The 20,541-nt window shown below is 40.1% G+C and overlaps 1 protein-coding gene across 2 annotated transcripts in view; it reads right to left on the bottom strand.

Annotated features, from left to right (window-relative positions):
• Positions 1-20,541, bottom strand: part of ALKBH8 (alkB homolog 8, tRNA methyltransferase) — a 61,187-nt gene that overhangs the window by 32,751 nt on the left and 7,895 nt on the right. For both annotated transcript variants that reach the window (XM_070943941.1, XM_070943942.1), the window contains exons 6-8: positions 18,938-19,042; positions 18,244-18,314; positions 740-846 (exon numbers count right to left, since the gene is read on the bottom strand). In XM_070943941.1, the coding sequence (XP_070800042.1) occupies positions 740-846; positions 18,244-18,314; positions 18,938-19,042 (283 nt within the window). The remainder of the gene's footprint in view (positions 1-739; positions 847-18,243; positions 18,315-18,937; positions 19,043-20,541) is intronic.

Raw genomic sequence — 20,541 nt, 5'->3', positions numbered from 1 at the left:
TCTGAGGAGGCTCCTTGAAGGAAGGGTAGGGTTAAGAAAAGTCATCTATCTTAAATACTTGCACCTTCACCCAGGTGGCATCACTGTTTGTTTTCTGCCTCAACAAACAAGTCCTGTATGAAAACTTTTAATTCTTTAGTTGTCAACAGAACAGAAAACTGAGCTTCATATGTATAAGACCTCTTCCTTCATAATTGCTCATATAGTCAATCAAAATTCAGATGATACTTTAAGGTGGTGATATGTCTTTTATGCATATTACTAACAGGATTAAAGGGACGCGGTGGCTCAGTGGCTAAGACATTGAGCTTGTCAATTGAAAGGTCGGCAGCTCAGTGGTTCGAAACCCTAATGCCACATAACAGGGTTAGCTCCCATTACTTGTCCCAGCTTCTGCCAACCTAGCAGTTCAAAAGCACGTAACAAATACAAGTAGAAAAATAGGGACCATCTTTGGTGGGAAGGTAACAGTGTTCTGTGCGTCTTTGGCGTTTAGTCATGCCAGCCACATGACCATGGAGACGTCTTCGGACAATGCTGGCTCTTCGCCTTTGAAACGGAGATGAGCACCACCCACTAGAGTCGGGAATGACTAGCACATATGTGCGAGGGGAACCTTTACCTTTAACAAGTTAAATAGGTTGTTTATGTTATTGACCGCTAACAAAAATAAAGTCTCACTATACTATACATTGCCAATTTATAATTATTTGACTGCAAGGTAAAAACCAGCTCTTACCCATGGGTCCAGAGGTATCTGGATTCTCCAGACATCACTAGCAAACTCCGCTGAGGCAGCAACACTGCAACAGTGCGTCCATCAGGATGTTTAAAATCCATAACAATCTGCAGAAAAAGAATGGAATCCACAATTATTTCTTGTCATTGAAAGTTGTCAAGATGTGTACTTGCCAGATGCAAGATGTACCATTCAGATCACATGATGAGAGACATGCTAATGCCTTTTCTGCATCATATCATGAGTTAATGGCCCCGAGAGGCACATTGGTATCCACAGGATCAGGGTTCATGATATCCATGCGCTGGTAGAAAAAGGAAGAAAATGATCAAGAGCTATTGTCCATGGCCACAGGAACAAGGACCAAAAGTAACAGGCTTAAGTTGCAACGGCCTACATTTCATTAAAATTTAAGAAGACTTATGATATATAATCTGTATAACTGTTTGTTAGATTGTCAAGACTATAATAATGGAATAGTCTTGCGGACATTGTAGGTTCTCCATCATTGAAGGCTTTGAAGAAGAAGATAGAAAGCCATTTCTTGTGGATAGTTTAACTGGTTTCCTGCAGAGGGATAAATTATATTATCCTTGTAGTCCTTTCCAACTTTACAAGCCTACAATTCTAAGCTTTCACAGATGTAAGTGGCCCTGAGATCTCAAGTTGTGTGCTCTTGACCTAAAACTTTTGTTTTTTTTTAATCGCACCCGCATCCCATTTTAAACATTTTTTAAAAAATATCTGTTGTGGCCCACCAGCAGATCTGACAGCAGATTCAGACAGTGAGGAGGTTAGGGAGGAGCATGGGCCAGTCCTGGAGTCTTGGGAAGACTCTGATGAGGGCTCTGCATCAGAGGCAAAGAGGGGACAGAGTCATATGCCTGTTATCAGCTGCCAGACATCAGTGAGGCAGATGAACAGCTGGAGCCTGTTCCCAGTGTCCACATGCACAGAGTTGCCAGACAAAGAGAACAGCTAAAGAACAAGGGTCGACTTGGGAGTAAGGCCACAGGTGGGCGATGAATGGCCCCTTCCAGAGGGAATAAAAGAGGAGCAAAAGGGGAATGGAGTTTGCAGGAGACAATTAGTTCATTACTGCATTCTTGTCAAGTATTGCGGCATCTGAAAGATATCAGCCTGGCCACTCTCCAAGACTGATCAAGGTCGGTAATTGTGAACTATCTTGAAAGACCATGGGAGAGGAAAGACTTTGGCTGGAGAGGAATTCAGTGTAAATTAAATAAAAGGGGTTTATCGGGACGAGGACTCAGCTTGGTGCTGTTGGGGAAGCCTAGTTGGCTTCCCCAGCAGCATTTTCAACTAGAACAATATCTAATTGAAAATCAGCATTTACAGCTTTTACATTCATCTTCAAACAACGTCTGCCCCTGATTCATCATCATCATCATCATCTTGCCTCCACAGGGAAAAGTCCTGATCCCATTAACTATTAAAAAATCAGGTGCCAAAGGAGACAGAGACGATCTTGTTGTGCCTCTTTGTGAATCTTTTTTTGTCCAACCAGAGAACTGTAAATTTCCACTTCTTTGTTTCATTCCCTCGCACGTCCATAGTTTCCAAAGAAAAGAAAGAGGCATATTAGATACCTGGCTCTCTTTTTAATTCACTAAAGGCTCCCAATCAATAGCGCTACTTCTGCCACCACTGCTGAATCAATTCATCTCATGACAGGTTCCCTCCACTGGAGCTATTTCCAATTACTATTTTTGTTCTTATCCATTTTCTTTATTTCCAGAGGTGGCAACGTCAATAAAGATCAAATTTCTACCTTGCCCATAATACATCATCAGGGACTGCAGTCAATAATAATTTTTTTTTAAAAAAAGGGGGGGGGAATAAACAGGGAAAAGAATAAGAAGCTTGATGTGTTGATCTCACACAATCCCTTGCCGTCTTTTTTTTTTTTTTTTTTTTTGCAACTATAAGTAGGGGGAGAAACACACATGAAGCTAATAATATCGCTCTGCAGGGAAAAACATGACGCTGGAGCCAACGTTTGTGACGAGGGACTCTGTGATGGATCTTTCAGAGATGCTCAGACAGCTATAAGCCACCACTTGCATTTTGAATGCTGCTCCTGCTGCGTGAGACACAGCCCAAATAATGCAAGCAAAGTGTGAGCATCTGTTGGGGGGTGGGGGGCGGGGGGGGGGAGTCTTTACAAACAAGAACAGAGGGAGCAAGAGGTATTTCTTAAAGGTATGAAAGTTGTGCAAGGCTGCTTGTTCAGAGATGAAATTAGATCTGGCGAGCCATAGAAGAGACGGCAGAGAAATAATTGTTGAAGAGGCTATAAAGATGCTATATAAAGTGAGTCATTGTTTAATGATGTTCACAGTCACTGCACTATTAGCACAGGGAATAAGCGATACAAAGCCCTTAAAACAAATATGGAAAAACTGGCAAAAGAAAAACATTTAAACTCTGGGAAACATTGCAACATCCCATCAGCCATGGTGGTGCAGTGTTTAGAGTGCAGTACTGCAGGCTACTTCTGCTGACTGCCAGCTGCCTGCAATTTGGCAGTTCAAATCTCACCAGGCTCAAGATTGACTCAGCCTTCCATCCTTCCAAGATGGGTAAAATGATGACCCAAATTGTTGGGGGCAATACGCTGACTATGTAAACTGCTTAGGGAGGGCTGTAAAACACTGTAAAGCAGTATATAAGTCTAAGTGCTATCTGCTATTGCTATCCAGATTGTGCTCAAATGCTTCTGAACTTATTGCATCATGGTATGGCATGCCAGTTTGACAGCCGCGGATAGAAAAACATTATAGAGGGTAGTGAGTACAGCACAAAACTTTGTGGGCTGTCCCCTGATACCACTAGATGAGATTGCTAGGACTCGCTGCCTTAGAAGAGTGAAGAAAATCCTCAGGGATGACTCACACCCTGGTCACCACTTCTTTATCCTCCTACCGTCGGGAAGGAGATATAGAAGTATAACCAGCCGCACAAACAGGCTGAAGAACAGTTTTTATCCATGGGCTGTCAGACTCCTGAATGCAAAATAACATCATAACTATGTAGTACGATTGACCTGTAGGGCCGGCGCAACGTGTAACATGTTCACACTTGTGCAATAGGACTGGGGGTTGTTAATATGATTTATTGTGTTAGAGATTTTCTGTCTTCACTGTGAGTTGTACTGTGTTGGGGGTGGGTGCACTGAGGGAGCTCAACCAATCTCATTGTACATATGTTGTGCACTGACAATAAAGATTTGAACTGAATTGAATTGAATTGAACTCCTGCAACAACAGAAATTATAGAAAAGCACAGGAAGACCTCAATACAGTAATGTTGAATTGAATTTTTCAAGTGTAGAACTAGAGCCTGATTCTCACCCCACCCTCACCCCATCCCAAAAATTTGGATTTCACCAATGGTGCATACATGTATACACAATACATGTATGCACCATTGGGGAAATCCAAATTTTTTTACTACCAGTTCTGTGAGCGTGGCTTGGTGCGCGCGGTATGGCTTGGTGGGTGTGGCTTGGTGGGCATGGCAGGGGAAGGATACTGCAAAATCTCCATTCCCACCCCACTCTGGGGCCATCCAGAGGTGGTATTTGCCGGTTCTCTGAACTGCTCAAAATTTCCGCTACCAGTTCTCCAGAACCTGTCAGAACCTGCTGGATTTCACCCCTGGTATGCACCCTTCTTCCTCCCTACACAAACACTGAAAGAAAAAATAAGACTAGGAATAATACCAATGCGTTATAGTAACTGAAGAGTTGAACTAAGATTAGGGATGCCCAGGGTTCAAGTCAGGGGTGAAATGCTCCCGGTTTGGACCGGATTGCCCGATCCGGTAGCGATGGAGGCGGATGGTTCAGAGCAAAAATCCCTTCCCCCCCCATGCCCAGCTGAGCTGCGCAATCATCAGAGGCTTTTTTTTAATTTTTAAAAGCATTTTTTCTACAACCTCTTCAGCCGAAGAGGTTGTAGGGGAAAAAAAATGCTGAGTTGCCAGCTGAGTTGCCTGATCGGCAGAGGCTTTTAAAATCTTTTTTTTTTTACAACCTCTTCAGCCAAAGAGGTTGTAGAAAAAATGGTTTTAAAAGTAAAAAAAAAAAAAAAAAAAAAAAGTTGGCCACGCCCACCGTCACATTACCCCACCCACTCACCAAGCCACGCCCACAGAACCAGTAGTAACAAATTTTACATTTCACCAATGGTTCAAGTCCATGATAGCCATTAAAGATCACTAGATGACTTTAGGCCAGTTATTCTCTTTCAGCAAAGCCTTTTTCACAGAGTAGGAGAATTATGTAACTTAAATAGTTTTAGTTAATGTTTAGTTTAGTTAAATGTAATGTTCTTTCAATTTTTTTATCTGTTTGGTAGAGTTTTTATAGCATTTGTTCATCCAACTGCAACTTGAAGATTTTTTTTAAAAAAAAAAACTTCACACAATGATAGATTTAATACAGAAATGCAGGTAGTGACTGCCTCACACAGGAACCGTTCAGAGTTATGACAGTGATGAAAAAGTAACTTTGCAATCAACCCCCATATTTATTATGACTTTTGCAAATATACAAAGCGACAGAAAACTGAAGTAAGATCATAGGCACAGTCATGGTTTTACTTAGCAACCATTCCTAAACCCAACTAATTTAATGAAGAGAAGGACTAGAGGAGACATGATAGCAGTGTTCCAATATCTCAGGGGCTGCCACAAAGAAGAGGGAGTCAAGCTATTCTCCAAAGCAACTGAGGGTAGGACAAGAAGCAATGGGTGGAAACTAATCAAGGAGAGAAGCAACTTAGAACTAAGGAGAAATTTCCTGACAGTTAGAACAATTAATCAGTGGAACAACTTGCCTCCAGAAGTTGCTCCAACACTGGAAGTTTTTAAGAAGATGTTGGATAACCATTTGTCTGAAGTGGTGTAGGGTTTCCTGCCTAAGCAGAGGGTTGGAGTAGAAGACCTCCAAGGTCCCTTCCAGCTCTGTTATTCTATTCTAATTCTATTCTACTCTACTCTACTCTACTCTACTCTACTCTACTCTACTCTACTCTACTCTACTCTACTCTATTCTATTCTAAATATGGTCACTAAATGAGAACTACGCCTGCCTCTGAAATACAGCAGCATATTTTTCCAACCATTTTGAATCAGGAAATATACATAAGCCTTCAAATAGCTTTTAAATTTTCTATCAAGACTTATTATTGCCTTTAGATTGCTCTCAAAATGAGCTAACTATCCAAAAGTTCTCCAATTCTGTTTCATTACCATATCTTCACAACTGTACATAATCATTTTGTCATAATGCTATTCCAATTTACATTTTGTCTCAGGTACCAGTGGCAAAATCCAGAGAAAGAACACTTATCACAATGAGCTTAAAATAAGAGGATGGAATCAAATGTTTCAACCATAGTCTAATATCTAATATAGGTAGTTTCTATAAAGATGTTTTCTATAAAGATGTTTGCTTTCGGAAATTGCACTACATATTCATCTTGATCAAGAGAAAAATATAAGCCAGGGTATCTTTTCCCATTAACTTTGTTTTAACTGTTGTGGTAACTCCAGGAAAGGCCTGGGGTTTAAAGAACAAGACTCTGTAGGCCAAAAAAAGTTATTGAGGGTGTAAGTTCAATACCCAGTAAGACATGATGGTTCTGAGATCCAGCAGAGTGAAGTAGAATGGATATGAAATTGGATATGAATTGGGGAGATACAATTTAAAGACTCCATCGGACCATCTATCTTACAGTGTGATTCTGGGCCTATCACAATCCAACCTAAAAGAGGAAATTTAGCATGCTTATATGACCTACTTGAACATTTCCTTGTGCTCCAAAAGAAAAGGTGGATATAAAAGCAATAAATCACATAATTAGGATTACAAGTTCCAAGGCTCAACTGAAATGACCTTAGGTAGAAAAATCTAACCAAATGGGTTTCATAGCAACACGGTAATTCTAGGGAAAGTTCCATAGTTATGTATTTTGTAAATATTATCACATTCCTTCTGATTAAGTAATGGTTGGAAGGATAAAATTATATCTGCCAACGGGATGTAATCCTCCACATGACTTCAACACGGTTTACTATCCATTATCCAAAATTTCCATTATGCAAGGCTAAGAGCTATTCCTTCTTCCCTGTCCAACCTATTTAGAATGAGTTTAGTTTCCCTACCATGCAAAATATTTGTTATTGCAAGCTTATTGCCAAGAACTTTCAGCTCCTGGGGCAGAGAACTTAATGGTGCTCATTGTCTCTTGATCTTTCAGGCTGACTGGTATATCAAGAACTTAATCCCTCCAGGAAAAGTAATGCAGGCCGTGGGCACCTTTTATGATTTCAAGACCAATGATTCACTTAGGCTTCCAGCATAGTCCGGTTTATTAGATTTCACTAACTGCCCATGTTCTGCTCCAGATAAAAGACTCTCATAGTTGTCTAACTCACTTTAATTCTACAAGCAAGAACTATTTAATGCAGTTTAGTCTCTTTTTTTGGCTGATGTCTTTAACAATACCGGAACACATATTGAGTTGTAAATTAAGCAGAGAGATGGGAAACCTCTCACTTGACCTGATATTTTCAAGATTTCAACAAATCTGTATAGGAACAATAACTCCTATCCTTTCCTATCAGCTACTACATGACTAGAATACAATCCAAAAAGCAACAATAAATCTATTGTTGTTTATAATCTCACAACACTCCTTTATGATTTATGAAACTGTTATTGCTGAACCTCTAGAAATAAATTTATTTAATTATTATTATAGCTGGGTAAAAAGAACTAATTAAACTTACAATTTTAAAAATTTGAAAGAGTTTCACACAAAAATGAAACAGACCTCTTGGTAATTATTGTTAAGAGCAGGATTAAAAACAACGTAGAAACTGCAGGGAAGCAGATTCTGGTTAAATATTAGATGAATCACAGAATCAGAATGTTAGAAAAGATTATACAGACCACATAACCACCTACTCACTGCAAGAATCCCAATTAAAGCATATCCAACATCAATCAGCTTTTGAATGGGAGTTCACCAATTCTTTTGATAATTGATTTTATTTAATAACTACTTAATCCCCATAGCAACGTTTGGTGGTACGTATAACAGAAACAGCTACAAAAAGCTACAAGAGAGAAATAATCCTACCATAGCTCTTGAAATATTAATTAACTACATTGGCAGCAACAATTAGTTCCACCATACAATAGATCTTACTATTAGGAAGTTTACAGCAACTTAAGAACTTTATTCTATATCCTGCCTTCCAGGGTAATAAATAACAGGTCTTGATCTCCAGTATGGCACTCTTTCAGTGCTACCATATTGCTCTTCAGTTGCCTTTTTTTCAAGGATAAATATATCAAATTCCACTTCGTTCCTATTCATAAGACTTCATTTCCACATCCCTTGTCATGTTTGAAACAACATGTCTGTTTTTGCTCTTAAAGTATGGTATTGCAATGCAATGTGTGGAGGACTTAGGGGAATAAGGGAAAGAGAAAGGACAAAATCAGATAAGAGAGTCAGGAGCCCCCAGTAGCTTAACAGACACAAAAAGAAACGTGGGAAAGCCCCACCCAAATGGTTCATGCAGTTAAAAGTGGCCATGGGAAGTTTGTATTTTGTAGTTGCCAGATTCTGTTACATAGCCTTACAATTAAGTAGAATTAATTCATTTAGTCGTGTTGTAGAGAATTCTACAAATTGTACTTCAAAATAAATGACTTTTAGTTGTAGACAACTACCAAAAGTTTCATTCAAGGAAACTATCCAATCTATGAGTGAACCTCTTCATCTTATAAATGTGGATTAACACAGAAATGTCAATCACCATGTTTTTGAAGGCAGAATGAACTTATATGTACAATTTGAGTGGGATAATTGGGCCTCTATCCAGAGGGCCAGTTTAAGTATCTAGATAAGGAAGAATGTTTACACATTTCACATCAGAAGCAGAAAGACACCGGAAACATGGTGGCTGATTGGAAAGATGGTTTTTAATGGTGGACAGGACCACATGGTTTTAGGTCCTGGGCAAAAAGCACATGGTTGCAAGAGAGAAAGAGATTTATACCCTCTGTCCAGCTTTAAATTTGAGCTTGTATTCTGATTGGTTGTCAGACTCAATTGGGGCCATGCAGGGATAACTCTGTAGGTTGTGTCTTGAGTCCCAAGCTTGGTTGAGCCTTTCTGGGTGATGATGTAATGAAGAGCCTACTATGGCTCTGCCTGAAGGAGGTAGATCTTTGTTATGTACAATAGACTGGCCCAAGCCTTAATGGCCCATTAACTAAGGTGGGGGGGGGGCTGAATTTCTGCCTCCCTTTTAGGGGAAATATTCTACCTTTTAATATTTCCTAAAATATCTCAATTTCCTAGGAGATTTGTAAGCCTTTGTAAGATAAAATGAGTACTGGAACTGTGCACTGTATCAACCCTGAAGCTCGCCTGACTGAGGCCATTTTGAGACTTCAGTGCTGAGACACTGAAGAAGAGGATAAGGAGGGGGGAATGGAGATAGCTGGGGTGTTGTAGTCAAAACAAAATACTTTCTCTTGGGAACCAAGGACATTTCTGCAAGTGGAAAGCGGTGACTGGAGTCACCTAGCAACTGGACAGTATCCTGATTGGACCATGTGACTGATTGTTTTGAGAAAGTGACAAACTTTTACTTTTAATTAAGTGAAAACTGCGGGAAGAATCAGAGTCGTTTTTCACCAGCCTTTGCCAATATGACATATTCAATAAACCTATTCTTTGGGGAAATTGCCTGCCTCAGAGTTTTGTTTGCTATGGGTCTGTTACTTGCAACCCTGACACACTGTGTTCCACTATGTATATATAAGCTCTTTTTCTTTCTCAATTAATAGAAGTAAAAGTGATGGCATATTGAAAAATGAGAAAATACAATAGCAGTTTGAGGTAGAGAAGTACTTCCAAGAAAGTAGAACAATTAGATACTGCAATAATTGGTTGGTTTCTAAATTTTCATCGTTTGAAAGACCAACTGTGCCTCCTGCTGGCATTTTTAATACCACAGCTTCATCTACAGGCAGAAAACTTTGCAACTGAGACTAGCGAGCCTTAAAATAGACTCCTATAACAAAAGGGGAATGACATCACAGGGTAAATGAAATTACTCCCCCCTTATTGAACTCCTGATCAGAGACTTTACTGAACTTGCAATATATTCCTTGCTAAAGCACCACAGTTCACCTTGGCAGCTGTTAATTTCTGACAAGCACCAGCAGTCTCTTTTCATGCTCCATGTATCGATCTTCCAAAAATAGAAAAGGGGCAAAAGGGGATTTTGATTAAAATGTATTAAAATTATTTTTGATTTTTTAAAAAAAGAAAATAAATCCCCTTAATTTGCAAAAAAAAAAAAGCCCAGTTTACACAATGGAAAAGGCATTGTGTATAGAACTTTTGGGACTAAGTGGAAAGACAAAGAAATGAAAATCCATTAGAAATAAGATTATAAGGCAGGGGTGTCAAATTCACGGCCCACGGGCCAGATGTCATGCTCTGACCATGCCCACCCCCGGTTTAGCAAAGGGGGGAAAGTCACGATACGTCACGTAATGACGTGACGACGCGAGTTTGACACCCATTATAAGGTACCAGAACTTTCAGTCTTTTATTTAAAGAATAAAGCAAACACAGAAGTAGTGTGGAAAGAGATAATGAAAAAACAGATTTAAAATGTCAAATGAAAAGGGAAGAAAAGAGGAAGGCCAATTAGATGTTAATTGGTAAAGTATTAGACCAAGCCTGGAGAATTGGTGAGTCATTCAGTTGGTGCTAAAAGAAACTCCAATCAGCTGTACCAACAGTAAAAGATGTGAGAATCTGGAGGTTAGCAACATCTGCAGGTCACAGATTGCCCATCCATGTTAGAAGTACTTTTAGAAATCACTCTGAGGAACAAAATGGAGGTAACAAATAAAGGTAACACTCAGTCAAACACACGTCTTGGTTAAAGGGGAGGAGAAATCTCATCATGGTTGCTAGGAAACATTTGATACCCATCTTTACTCTAGAATCCAGTAGTTGCCTAGCAACTGATACCTGCTTTTCTTTTACCCCAGGATAGATCTCAAGTCAAAAAGATGCAGTTCCTCATAAAAACCCACCACTAGAGCTAAAGTGACAAGTGTGAACGAGGATGTAGTCAATTATTTTAATATCGGTATCTTTGGAAAACTGGAAATGTTTTCTGCTCCTTTCCCACAATACTGGCAGCAGAAAAGCTTGTAATTAGCATATGATGTACGCTCATTATATACAGCTAGCGTCACCAAGGGTGAAGGCGCACACCGGATGAATGTTACATAAAGCCCCCCATTTTTAAGGACGAATCAGCAATATGACAAACAGTGGTGTAGTAAGTGGAGGTGGACAACAGAAATAAATCCAAGGTATGTAAAAGGCAATATTAAGTTATTATATAGCCGGTCAATTAATCTGTGAATATTTATTTAACATTTATTCAGCTTCGAGGCAGGGAGGAAAAGACAAAATGGCTCACCCATTGTTGAAGTATTTCAAAATGTTACAAGGTTATTTTTTTTTTCTTGTTTTAAAAAATGTGCTTCATATTTGGTATTCTGATTTGGGACATGAATAAAAAGTAGACTTTCTAATTATAGCATGCTAAAAGATTCAATGAATTCAATCAGTAATGTTGCATTAATCTGAGAGTTTGCTTAATAATTCTGGCCTTATGAAAAATGTGCAATTAGAGACACATGAAGAGCAATCCACAGATTTCCCACAAACACAGAATACAGAATATTTAACACCAAAAAAACTAAAGAACTTATAATTGACTTCAGGAGGAAGAGAAATGTGCATTTACCATTGTACATAAATGGTGAGGAGGTGAAGAGGGTTGGTAGTTTTAAATTTCTGGGCATTTATATCTCGAAGGACCTCTCATGGACTATGAATGTTAACATGCTTGTGAAGAAGGCACAGAAGAGGCTGTACTTCCTGAGAATGCTCAGGAAGATAAATCTATCTCAGCATCTACTTCTGTCCTACTATCGCAGCACCATTGAGAGTGTCCTGACATATGGCATTCTTGCATGGTATGGGAGCAGCTCTGTAGCAGACAAAAAAGCTCTACAGAGAATCATTAAAACTGCCCAGAATATCATCGGACTCCAGCTACCAGCCCTGGATGACATCTTCGAATCTCGCTGTTTGAGAAAGTTGCATAACATTCTCAGAGACTCTTCCCATCCTGCTTACAATCTTTTTGGACTGTTGCCTTCTGGCAGAAGATACAGAACAATTAAAACTCGGACCACACATTTTCTGAATAGTTTTTATTCCAGGGCTATAACTGCACTCAACAATGAACTAAAGGGCCACCATCAATGAGCTGTTGGATTACTTGGTGTTGTGTGGATGTTTGGGTGGTTAGGGGTGGGGAATTGTGGTGGGTGGGAGTGTGTTCCGGAATTGTTATGTGTGTTGGACCTGGTCTTTGGGAGTTAAGTGAATTTCGTTATATGGGTATACTATGTATACATGTACAATGACAATAAAGTTATTATTATTAACATTACAAATAAGAATAAACAAATAAGGAACAACCCCAGTAACTATATCAATATTTCTCAACCTCAGAAACTTTAAGAAGGTTGGACTTCAACTCCTGCTTGTGGGGTTGGGAAATTATGGGAATTGAAATCCACCCATCTTGAAGTTCCTAACCGGTTGTCTAACTTTCACTTGGGCATATCCAATGAAAAGAAACCCATTACATTTCTGGGTAATTGATACTATGAATGAATTGTTCTTTGTGGTTGTTAGTTGCAAAGTCGTGTCCAACCCATCGCGACCCCATGGACAACATTCGTCCAGGCCTTCCTGTCCTCTACCATCCCCCGGAGTCCATTTAAGCTCACGCCGACTGCTTCAATGACTCCATCCAGCCACCTCGTTCTCTGTCGTCCCCTTCATCTTTTGCCCTCAATCTTTCCCAGCATTAGACTCTTCTCCAGTGAGTCCTTCCTTCTCATTAGGTGGCCAAAGTAGTTGAGTTTCATCTTCAGGATCTGGCCTTCTAAAGAGCAGTCAGGGTTGATCTCCTCTAGGACTGACTGGTTTGATCGCCTTGCAGTCCAAGGGACTCAAGGAGTCTTCTCCAGCACCATAGTTCAAAGGCCTCAATTCTTTGGCGCTCAGCCTTCCTTATGGTCCAACTTTCACAACCATACATTGCAACTAGGAAAACCATAGCCTTGACTATACAGACTTTTGTTGTTCTTACTATTAGAAAAAAAATTCTATTAACATGCGACCAAAATCTGCCTTCCTATAACTTAAATAATAATTTTGCATCTTGGTTTGTGGCACATGAAATGACAACTCTTGATGTTATTTTACGTAATATAAAAGACTTGTCAACCTGAAAGATTTAGCAACTCTTACAAAAGGGATGTGCATCTTTTTCTGGACCAAGGGACGCATCCAGCACTGAGTACCTTGCCTGGAGCAGGGGAGAAATGCTCTGAAGTCTGCTACCGGCTCGCTGCATGCGCGGATGCACAGTGCGCACCAAATGCGTGCTTCGCATGCATGCGCACTGCAGGCGCTACCACGCAGCGCTGAAAAAGGATTAAGAAGCCTTTTCTAAGGTAAGTAGAATAGCAAGGGGGGAACAGTTGTGCCACGCAATTTAGATTCGCTAGAAAGCAAGTTTTCCTGCTTTCTATCTAATATAAATTGCGCGGCACAGCTGATCGTCGGAAATACCGGTTCGTCTGAACCGGTAGCATTTTTTTTACTTCAGGTTTGCCTGAACCGGTTTGAACCAGTAGCATTTCACCCCTGGCCTGGAGCTACCTTCTGTGGCCAAACAATTAGCATAATTGATAAGGGCCTAGTGGCTCAGCAGACTAAAAGCATTGTGATTAACACCAGCTGTCTGCAATTACTGCAAGTTCGAATCTCACCAGGCTCAAGGTTGACTCAGCCTTCCATCCTTTCTAAGGTAGGTAAAATGAGGACCCGGATTGTGGGGGCAATAAGCTGACTTTGTATAAATATACAAAAGGATGAAGGCTATTGCTTAATGCATTGTAAGCCGCCCTGAGTCTCCGGAGAAGGGTGGCATATAAATCAAATAAAAAAAAACAAAACATTAATTTAACATACCTTTAAAAGTAATTAAAATTAAATGTGGCTAATGTGATTATTCTCAGTCATGTATCTTCTTCTGCTATTTTAAAATTAGTTTGATAACATATTTCAGAGGTTTCCAAGCACTATGTTCAAGCAAGGTTTTCAGGGGCTTCATATGCTCCAGTGCACAGACTTTATGTGATGCTACAGAAAAATATTCCATGCAACTAATCTTGAATCTCATCTTCAAAGCCGGTTTCATAGCCTGCTGAGATGAGGTACATACTCTACTCTGAAAACTGTTGAAGAGGCTTATTTTTTTTTTTCATGCAGCCTACATGAGGCAAGCAGGAAACATGCAAGAACTCTTAACCAGCATGTTCTAATCCCTTTACAAAAGATGTCCCACTGAAAATAATTTTGACAAGGGCACCTAAACCGCTGCTCATCACTGACAATCCCAATTCCCAGAGGACAATCATCAACCTGAAATGCCAGAGCAGTAGAGCTAAGAACAGACTGTGGCTTGAAGAGGTTATTTGATTTGACAGGCCAATGAATCTATAAAGGCTTTCCTAAAGGCAAATGGTCTGAAAACCACTAATTTAAAGCGGAAGGCTTTTTTTAAATGCTATTCTTTTCCACCTGCATTGCTTTTGCTGATGGTGCCATAATGACCAGGTAGACAAGTCTAGCTATAATATGCTGTTTTCCTAAAGACTTCTTCAAAGTTATTGAACTACTCTCATGTTCCTTTTCTCTGACATGAGGATAAATAGTGCTTTTTACCACCTTTTAATGGAAGGGCTTGTTTACCATCATAGATGGGAAGTCAGGTTAAAAACCTGAACTGCATCCAAAACAGATAGATCAACAGTGTAACCTGGTCTAAGGTTCCTTTCTATTCTACTTTGTAGCCAGGGTCCAAAATTAAGGGTTGAATACAGTTTTATGTGATTTTATTTAAACTCAGTTAAAACTATCTATTACAGGTCAACTTACAACCTGTACTTGGGATTTTTTGGATTATTTATTCAAAAATAGATTTATATGCCCCCCCCCCCCCACAACTCATACAGTGGCTCCAGATAGCCTACAACATTAAAAAGCAACAATATAGAAACATCTGACATCCATCCCTCACCCTACAGCAGTGACAAACACAATCATACAAGCCCCTTGTTCAGCTCCAAAGCAACCAGGGGTCCTCAGGCCCACTGAAAAAACCATGCCTTCAGGGCCTTTCAGAAAACTAGCAAGGAGGGGACTAACTTTATTTCCAGGGAAATGATATCCCAACCACTACAGAGAAGGTCCTTCTTGTAAGTCCCACCAGGTGAATTTCCTTAATTGATGGGTCTTGCAACATACCCAGCCTTCCCACTCTGGCAAGCTGAAAAGACGTAACTGAGGAGTGGTTGCCCTTCAAATGCCCTCACCCCAAGCCGTAAAGACCTTTATAAGATAAGATAAATGCCTTGAATTGCACCTGGAAGTAAATCAGAAACCCAGGCAGCTACTGCAGAAGAGATGACACATTCACAGATCCAGGCTTGTGCAGAACTGTGTGAGCAACTGCTTTTTGGACCAATTGAAGCTTCCAGATACTCTTCAAGGGCAGACCCATGTAAAGCACATTTCAATATAGTTCAACTGGGAGGAAACTAGGCTATGGTGGTCCAGGAATGGGTGTAGCTGGACCACAATGCACATGAATGCCACCTGCTTCTCAAATAGGAGTTGTAAGTCCAGCAGAACCTCAAATTATGCACCTGATCCATCTGGGGCAATGTAACCCTATCCATGACCAAAGACAGTAATTCTTCAAGAACCAAAGAGCTCCATACCCAAAGCTACTCCGGTTTTATAGGATTCAGTTTTTAAACTGATGTTTCCCATCCAGATCTCAACAACCTCCAGACACTGGGAAAGGGCAATCATGTCATCACTTAACTCACCAGAGATGTATAGCTGAGAATCATTAGCATACTGATGATATCTCACCCAGTAGTTTCAGGTGTATATTGAACAGGAACAGAGAGAGCACCAATTCCTGTGGAAAACCCCAAAGCAAGGGCCAAGGGCTGGACCTCTTGCTCCCAATCAAAACTGACTGGACCGGCCATGGAGAAAGAGGCAAACTAGGACAACACTGTGCCCTTCGCTCCCAGCTCCTGAAGCCAGACCATGGTTAATGCTATCAAAAGCCACTGAAAGGACAAATAGATCAAGAAGGGAGTAGTTTCATTCCCACCAGAGATCATCAAAAAGCATAAGCAATGCCATTTCTGTCTCATATCAGGGCCTGAAACCCAATTGAAAGGGATCTAGATAATCCATTTCCTCCAAGATCCTTTGAAGCTACAGTGTGAATACCTTCTCAACAATCATCCCCAAAAAAGGGAAGGTTGGAGACAGGACAAAATGGGACTTGATAGACCTATTCAATTTAAAGTCAATGCTTGGCTGCAGTGTACCTCATCTTTGTAATAATTCAGGTTCTCCTTCTTTTGCACTTCAAGTTTTCTTTTCTATACATCAATGTCAGTCTACGTAACTGAAGTAGAAAGACAAGAAGCCAAAAGTTTCTGACCCGGGTGGACAAAGATGAGGGGGGAAATACTTCAATGCCAGGAACGTTTTATAAATAACGTATAAAATAGCAGAATAACATAACTTCTCATTTACAAAGGCTTCTTAGGCATGGCTCCCTGCAGGAGCTCGGCTGGCAGCAGAGATACTTCTATGAAATTCTCTTCTTGCATTAAAAATTCAACTGATAGAGGCAGGATGGCTCCTGGGTGAAGACAAGAGAAAGCAAAATCTCCCTTCCTCCTTAGGCAACTTATTTTTAAGAACAGCAGGACTTTTTTCCCCTCAGAAATGAGCTGTCAGCAAATATATGAAATAGAAATATATTGCCTCAATAGAATACACAATATATATGGTGGGGCTGCAACCTGCAGAATTCCTAATCTGCTATGGGGCAAGATAGCTTAACAGCTAAACTAAGAAAGCTGTATAGTCTTTGATGTCCTGAAAGCAAATCCAAGAACTGCAATCTGGGTTTGCTCTCTCATTTCAAACTAAGACAATAATGTGCTTACAAAAAAGTTCAGGAAAAGTGCACAATGCCAGCTACTTGATTGTACCCTTCTGTCTATGCTGTTCTGGCCTACATCTTACACTCTGCCACTATGTGTTGGGCTGTATCTGAGACCTGTCTATACAGGCTGCCCCTCTGGTTCTGTCTAGTGTGGTAGAACCCTGCTGCTATGGATCTGATGCTTAGTGCCTGTTCCTGTACTATTATAATCAATGTCTGAGTACTGTCTTTTAGTACAGTCCTTTCCAGACATTGGTAGGATTTCCAAATATATATTCCATAGATAGAGGGGTGGATGGATGCATGGATATGCAGTTAATAACGTACAACATTATAATAGAATAGAATTCTTTATAGAATTCTTTATTGGCCAAGTGTGATTGGACACACAAGGAATTTGTCTTTGGTGTATATGCTCTCAGTGTATATAAGGAGAATAAAATACATTCATCAAGAATAAAAAGATACAACACTTAGTGATAGTCAAGGTTACTAATAAGCTATCAAATCGTACTAGGAAACAAATAAAAACAATATAAATTGAAAAATACAAACAACATGGTTATAGTAATAAGTGGGAAGAGATAGATACTAGTAAGGAAGAGAAGAATAATAGTAATACAGTCTTAGTAAATTATTTGACAGTCTTGTGGGAATTAGTTGTTAAGCAGAGTGATGGCGTTCGGGGAAAAACTGTCCTTGTGTCTAGTTGTTCTGGTGTGCAGTGCCTATAGCGCTGTTTTGAGGGTAGAAGTTGAAACAGTTTTATGTCCAGGATGTGAGGGGTCATTCCTCTGAGTTGAAAAAGGGCTAACTTCCATATATGTGGGTATTCAAATCCTACTTTAAAACGCTATTGACCTTAGTAAAAATGATGATGTAATCTTACAGAATAGTTTACGAAACTATGGTTAAATAAGAGGTGTGAAATCATTACCTGTCTTCCCAAACCTGCTCTTTTCAGATACGCTGGCGCTACAATTTGCTACAAGATACCGCATTGGGGAAGAATGTTCCTGAGCTATTATAAAGACCTCTACAGTAAACTATTTCTCTAGTTATCGTGTTCACTCCAGAAAAATCAAGCCTGGAAGAAAATGCCTTTTCAAGAAAAACGTCTTACCTACTGGAAGTACAAGCTCTGCAAAGAACAGGTACAAGATAAAGCAACAAATACAAATTAACATGCTTTCAACTTCTAGAGGAAATATTTAAAAGATTTTTTTTAAAATTACCTCAGCTCCTAAACTTAGAGATATTATTTCATCTTCGAAAGCAGAATGAGTATCGATATGAGGAGGAATTCCTGTAACATCAAATAAAAACATACAAATAAAGAATAAGTGAAATCAATCAGCCTTTCTTCATCATTAGTCCTACTTTGGTATACTAGTGTAGTACCTAAGAATATACTGCAATTCTCTACAAGTGACATTTATTTGGGTAACAAAGATACACAAAATGGTGGGCAATAGATCTTATAAAGCAGATACGGATTTCTTGCCCAAACGGGCACATTATTGTGATTATATGGTCATATGTTTAGCATCCAGTAATGCAGAGCATATGCTTATTTTATCCTTTCTTCCTTCTATGGATCAAAAACTCTAGATCGGCAGTAAAGAATGTGCAGGCTTGTAAAAAATATGAAGTCTGATATTTAGGGTAGCCTAAAAGTACAGCGTTACAACGGTCCATGCTGGCTGATCTGAACTGATAAAAGGTGGCACTTCTATGATCTTAATAATACAGAATATTTGTGTTTATGTTACAGTCATGGGAACGTATCCTTATATCTAAGAACTGCCAACTCCCCTAAATCTCCTCACATCTCCAAACTGAACATTTCCCCCCAACGCTGGATTTACAATACTTGAAAATCTGATCCCGGAAGATCAGGTGAGGATGATATAGAACCCAGGTACATACCTTGTCCAGGTTCATACTGATTTACAGTCAGTTGATCAGGTTTCTGGTTAATGTATCCCATTTTCAGACATTTTGCAAGAATTGTGGTACAAGAATCTGGGAGACCTGATATTTCAAAACAAAGATAAATTTTTGCCTCTTTTTTGTCCCCTCAGAAATTCTTCGTAAGAGAAACTATATAAAATAAATAAACATATAATAAAGTTTGAATTGAAAAATAGAATGGATTCCAGTACTATTTGCAGCTTTCTATAATGCAATGGCTCAGTGGTTAAAGACGCTGAGCTTGTCAGTTGGAAAGCTGACAGCCCAGGTTCGAGTCCCTAGCACGATGGGGTGAGCTCCCATTATGTGCTCCAGCTCTGCCAACCTACCAGTTTGAAAATCTGCAAAGGCAAGTAAAAGGTAACAAGTGTTCTGTGCACCTTTGGTGTGTAGCCATGCTGGCCACATGACCACATCTTTGGACAGCGCTGCCTCTCTCGGCTAAGAAACAGAGATGAGCATCACTCCTTAGAGTCAGATACGACTGGGCAGGGGAAACTTTTACCTTTACTTTTATAACACTTAAAGTGCTGTGATTTCCCCCAAAGCGTCTTGGGAATTGATAAGGTGTGGATGAATTTAATCAAAGCAGTCAAGCTGGGTTAGACCAAACACTGCTCTACATGAGGAATTTGCTTTCACAATAACCAGATTTTAAAAGCCACAAACAAGACAGTGCTGTTCAACACCACCTCATTGTTGCTCCCCAGGATAACCATATCCTCCATGAATTTGTATCATCATCATCATCATCATCATCATCATCATCATCTCCTTTTAACGGCCCCATAATCCTTTGCGGGGTGGAGTCTGGACAACTGAATGGAGCTAGCAGAGTGTTTTAATAGCCGGATGCCTTTCCTGTCACCAATGCGGAGTTTTGTTCAGCAGTTATATTCTCAATGTGCCCAGAGCAGGGGTGTCAAACTCGATTTCATTGAGGATCACATCAGGGTTGTGTTTGACCTCGGAGGCCCAGGGTGGGAGTGGCCAGGGTGGGTGTGGCCAGCTCATCACTCGTGTTGGGATGTCTGTAGTAGCTCGTGAAAATGGGCTCCCAAGCTCCATTTCGGCTGCGATGGCTTCATGCAACCCTCTCCCAATGAAACTGGAGCTCGGGAGAGCCACCCGCAGGCCAGATCTAAGCACCTCACAGGCCGGATCTGGCCCCCAGGCTTTGAGTTTGACACCCCTGACCCAAAGAGAGAAATATCTGCCTCTACCTAGGATCGAACTCACAGCTTCCTGATTGTGAGGCGAGAGCTCCACTTCTAGGCCACTGCTCCACTCCTATCCTCCATGAATTTGTATGATCCCTTGAAATTATGTACTATATAATATTTCTATTCCATGGTCTAAAGTTTGGTCAAGATTACTGAGATTGACCTCTCTATAAACATATTTAGGCATATCCTTGTTAATTTAAATGGGAATTCTGTACACAATCCCATTTTGTATATGGATTCAAACCAAGTAGTCCTTGGTTTAGGATCAGACTATCCCAGGACTACTTAAAACCCATATTCAAAGTTCCAATGGCCACCCATACATACACACAC

This window comes from Pituophis catenifer, unplaced genomic scaffold (genome assembly GCF_029215685.1).
Source record: "Pituophis catenifer annectens isolate HBS135680 unplaced genomic scaffold, rPitCat1.0.hap2 SCAF_4, whole genome shotgun sequence".
NCBI classification, from domain to species: domain Eukaryota; kingdom Metazoa; phylum Chordata; class Lepidosauria; order Squamata; family Colubridae; genus Pituophis; species Pituophis catenifer.
This window is presented reverse-complemented; position numbering and strand designations above follow the sequence as displayed.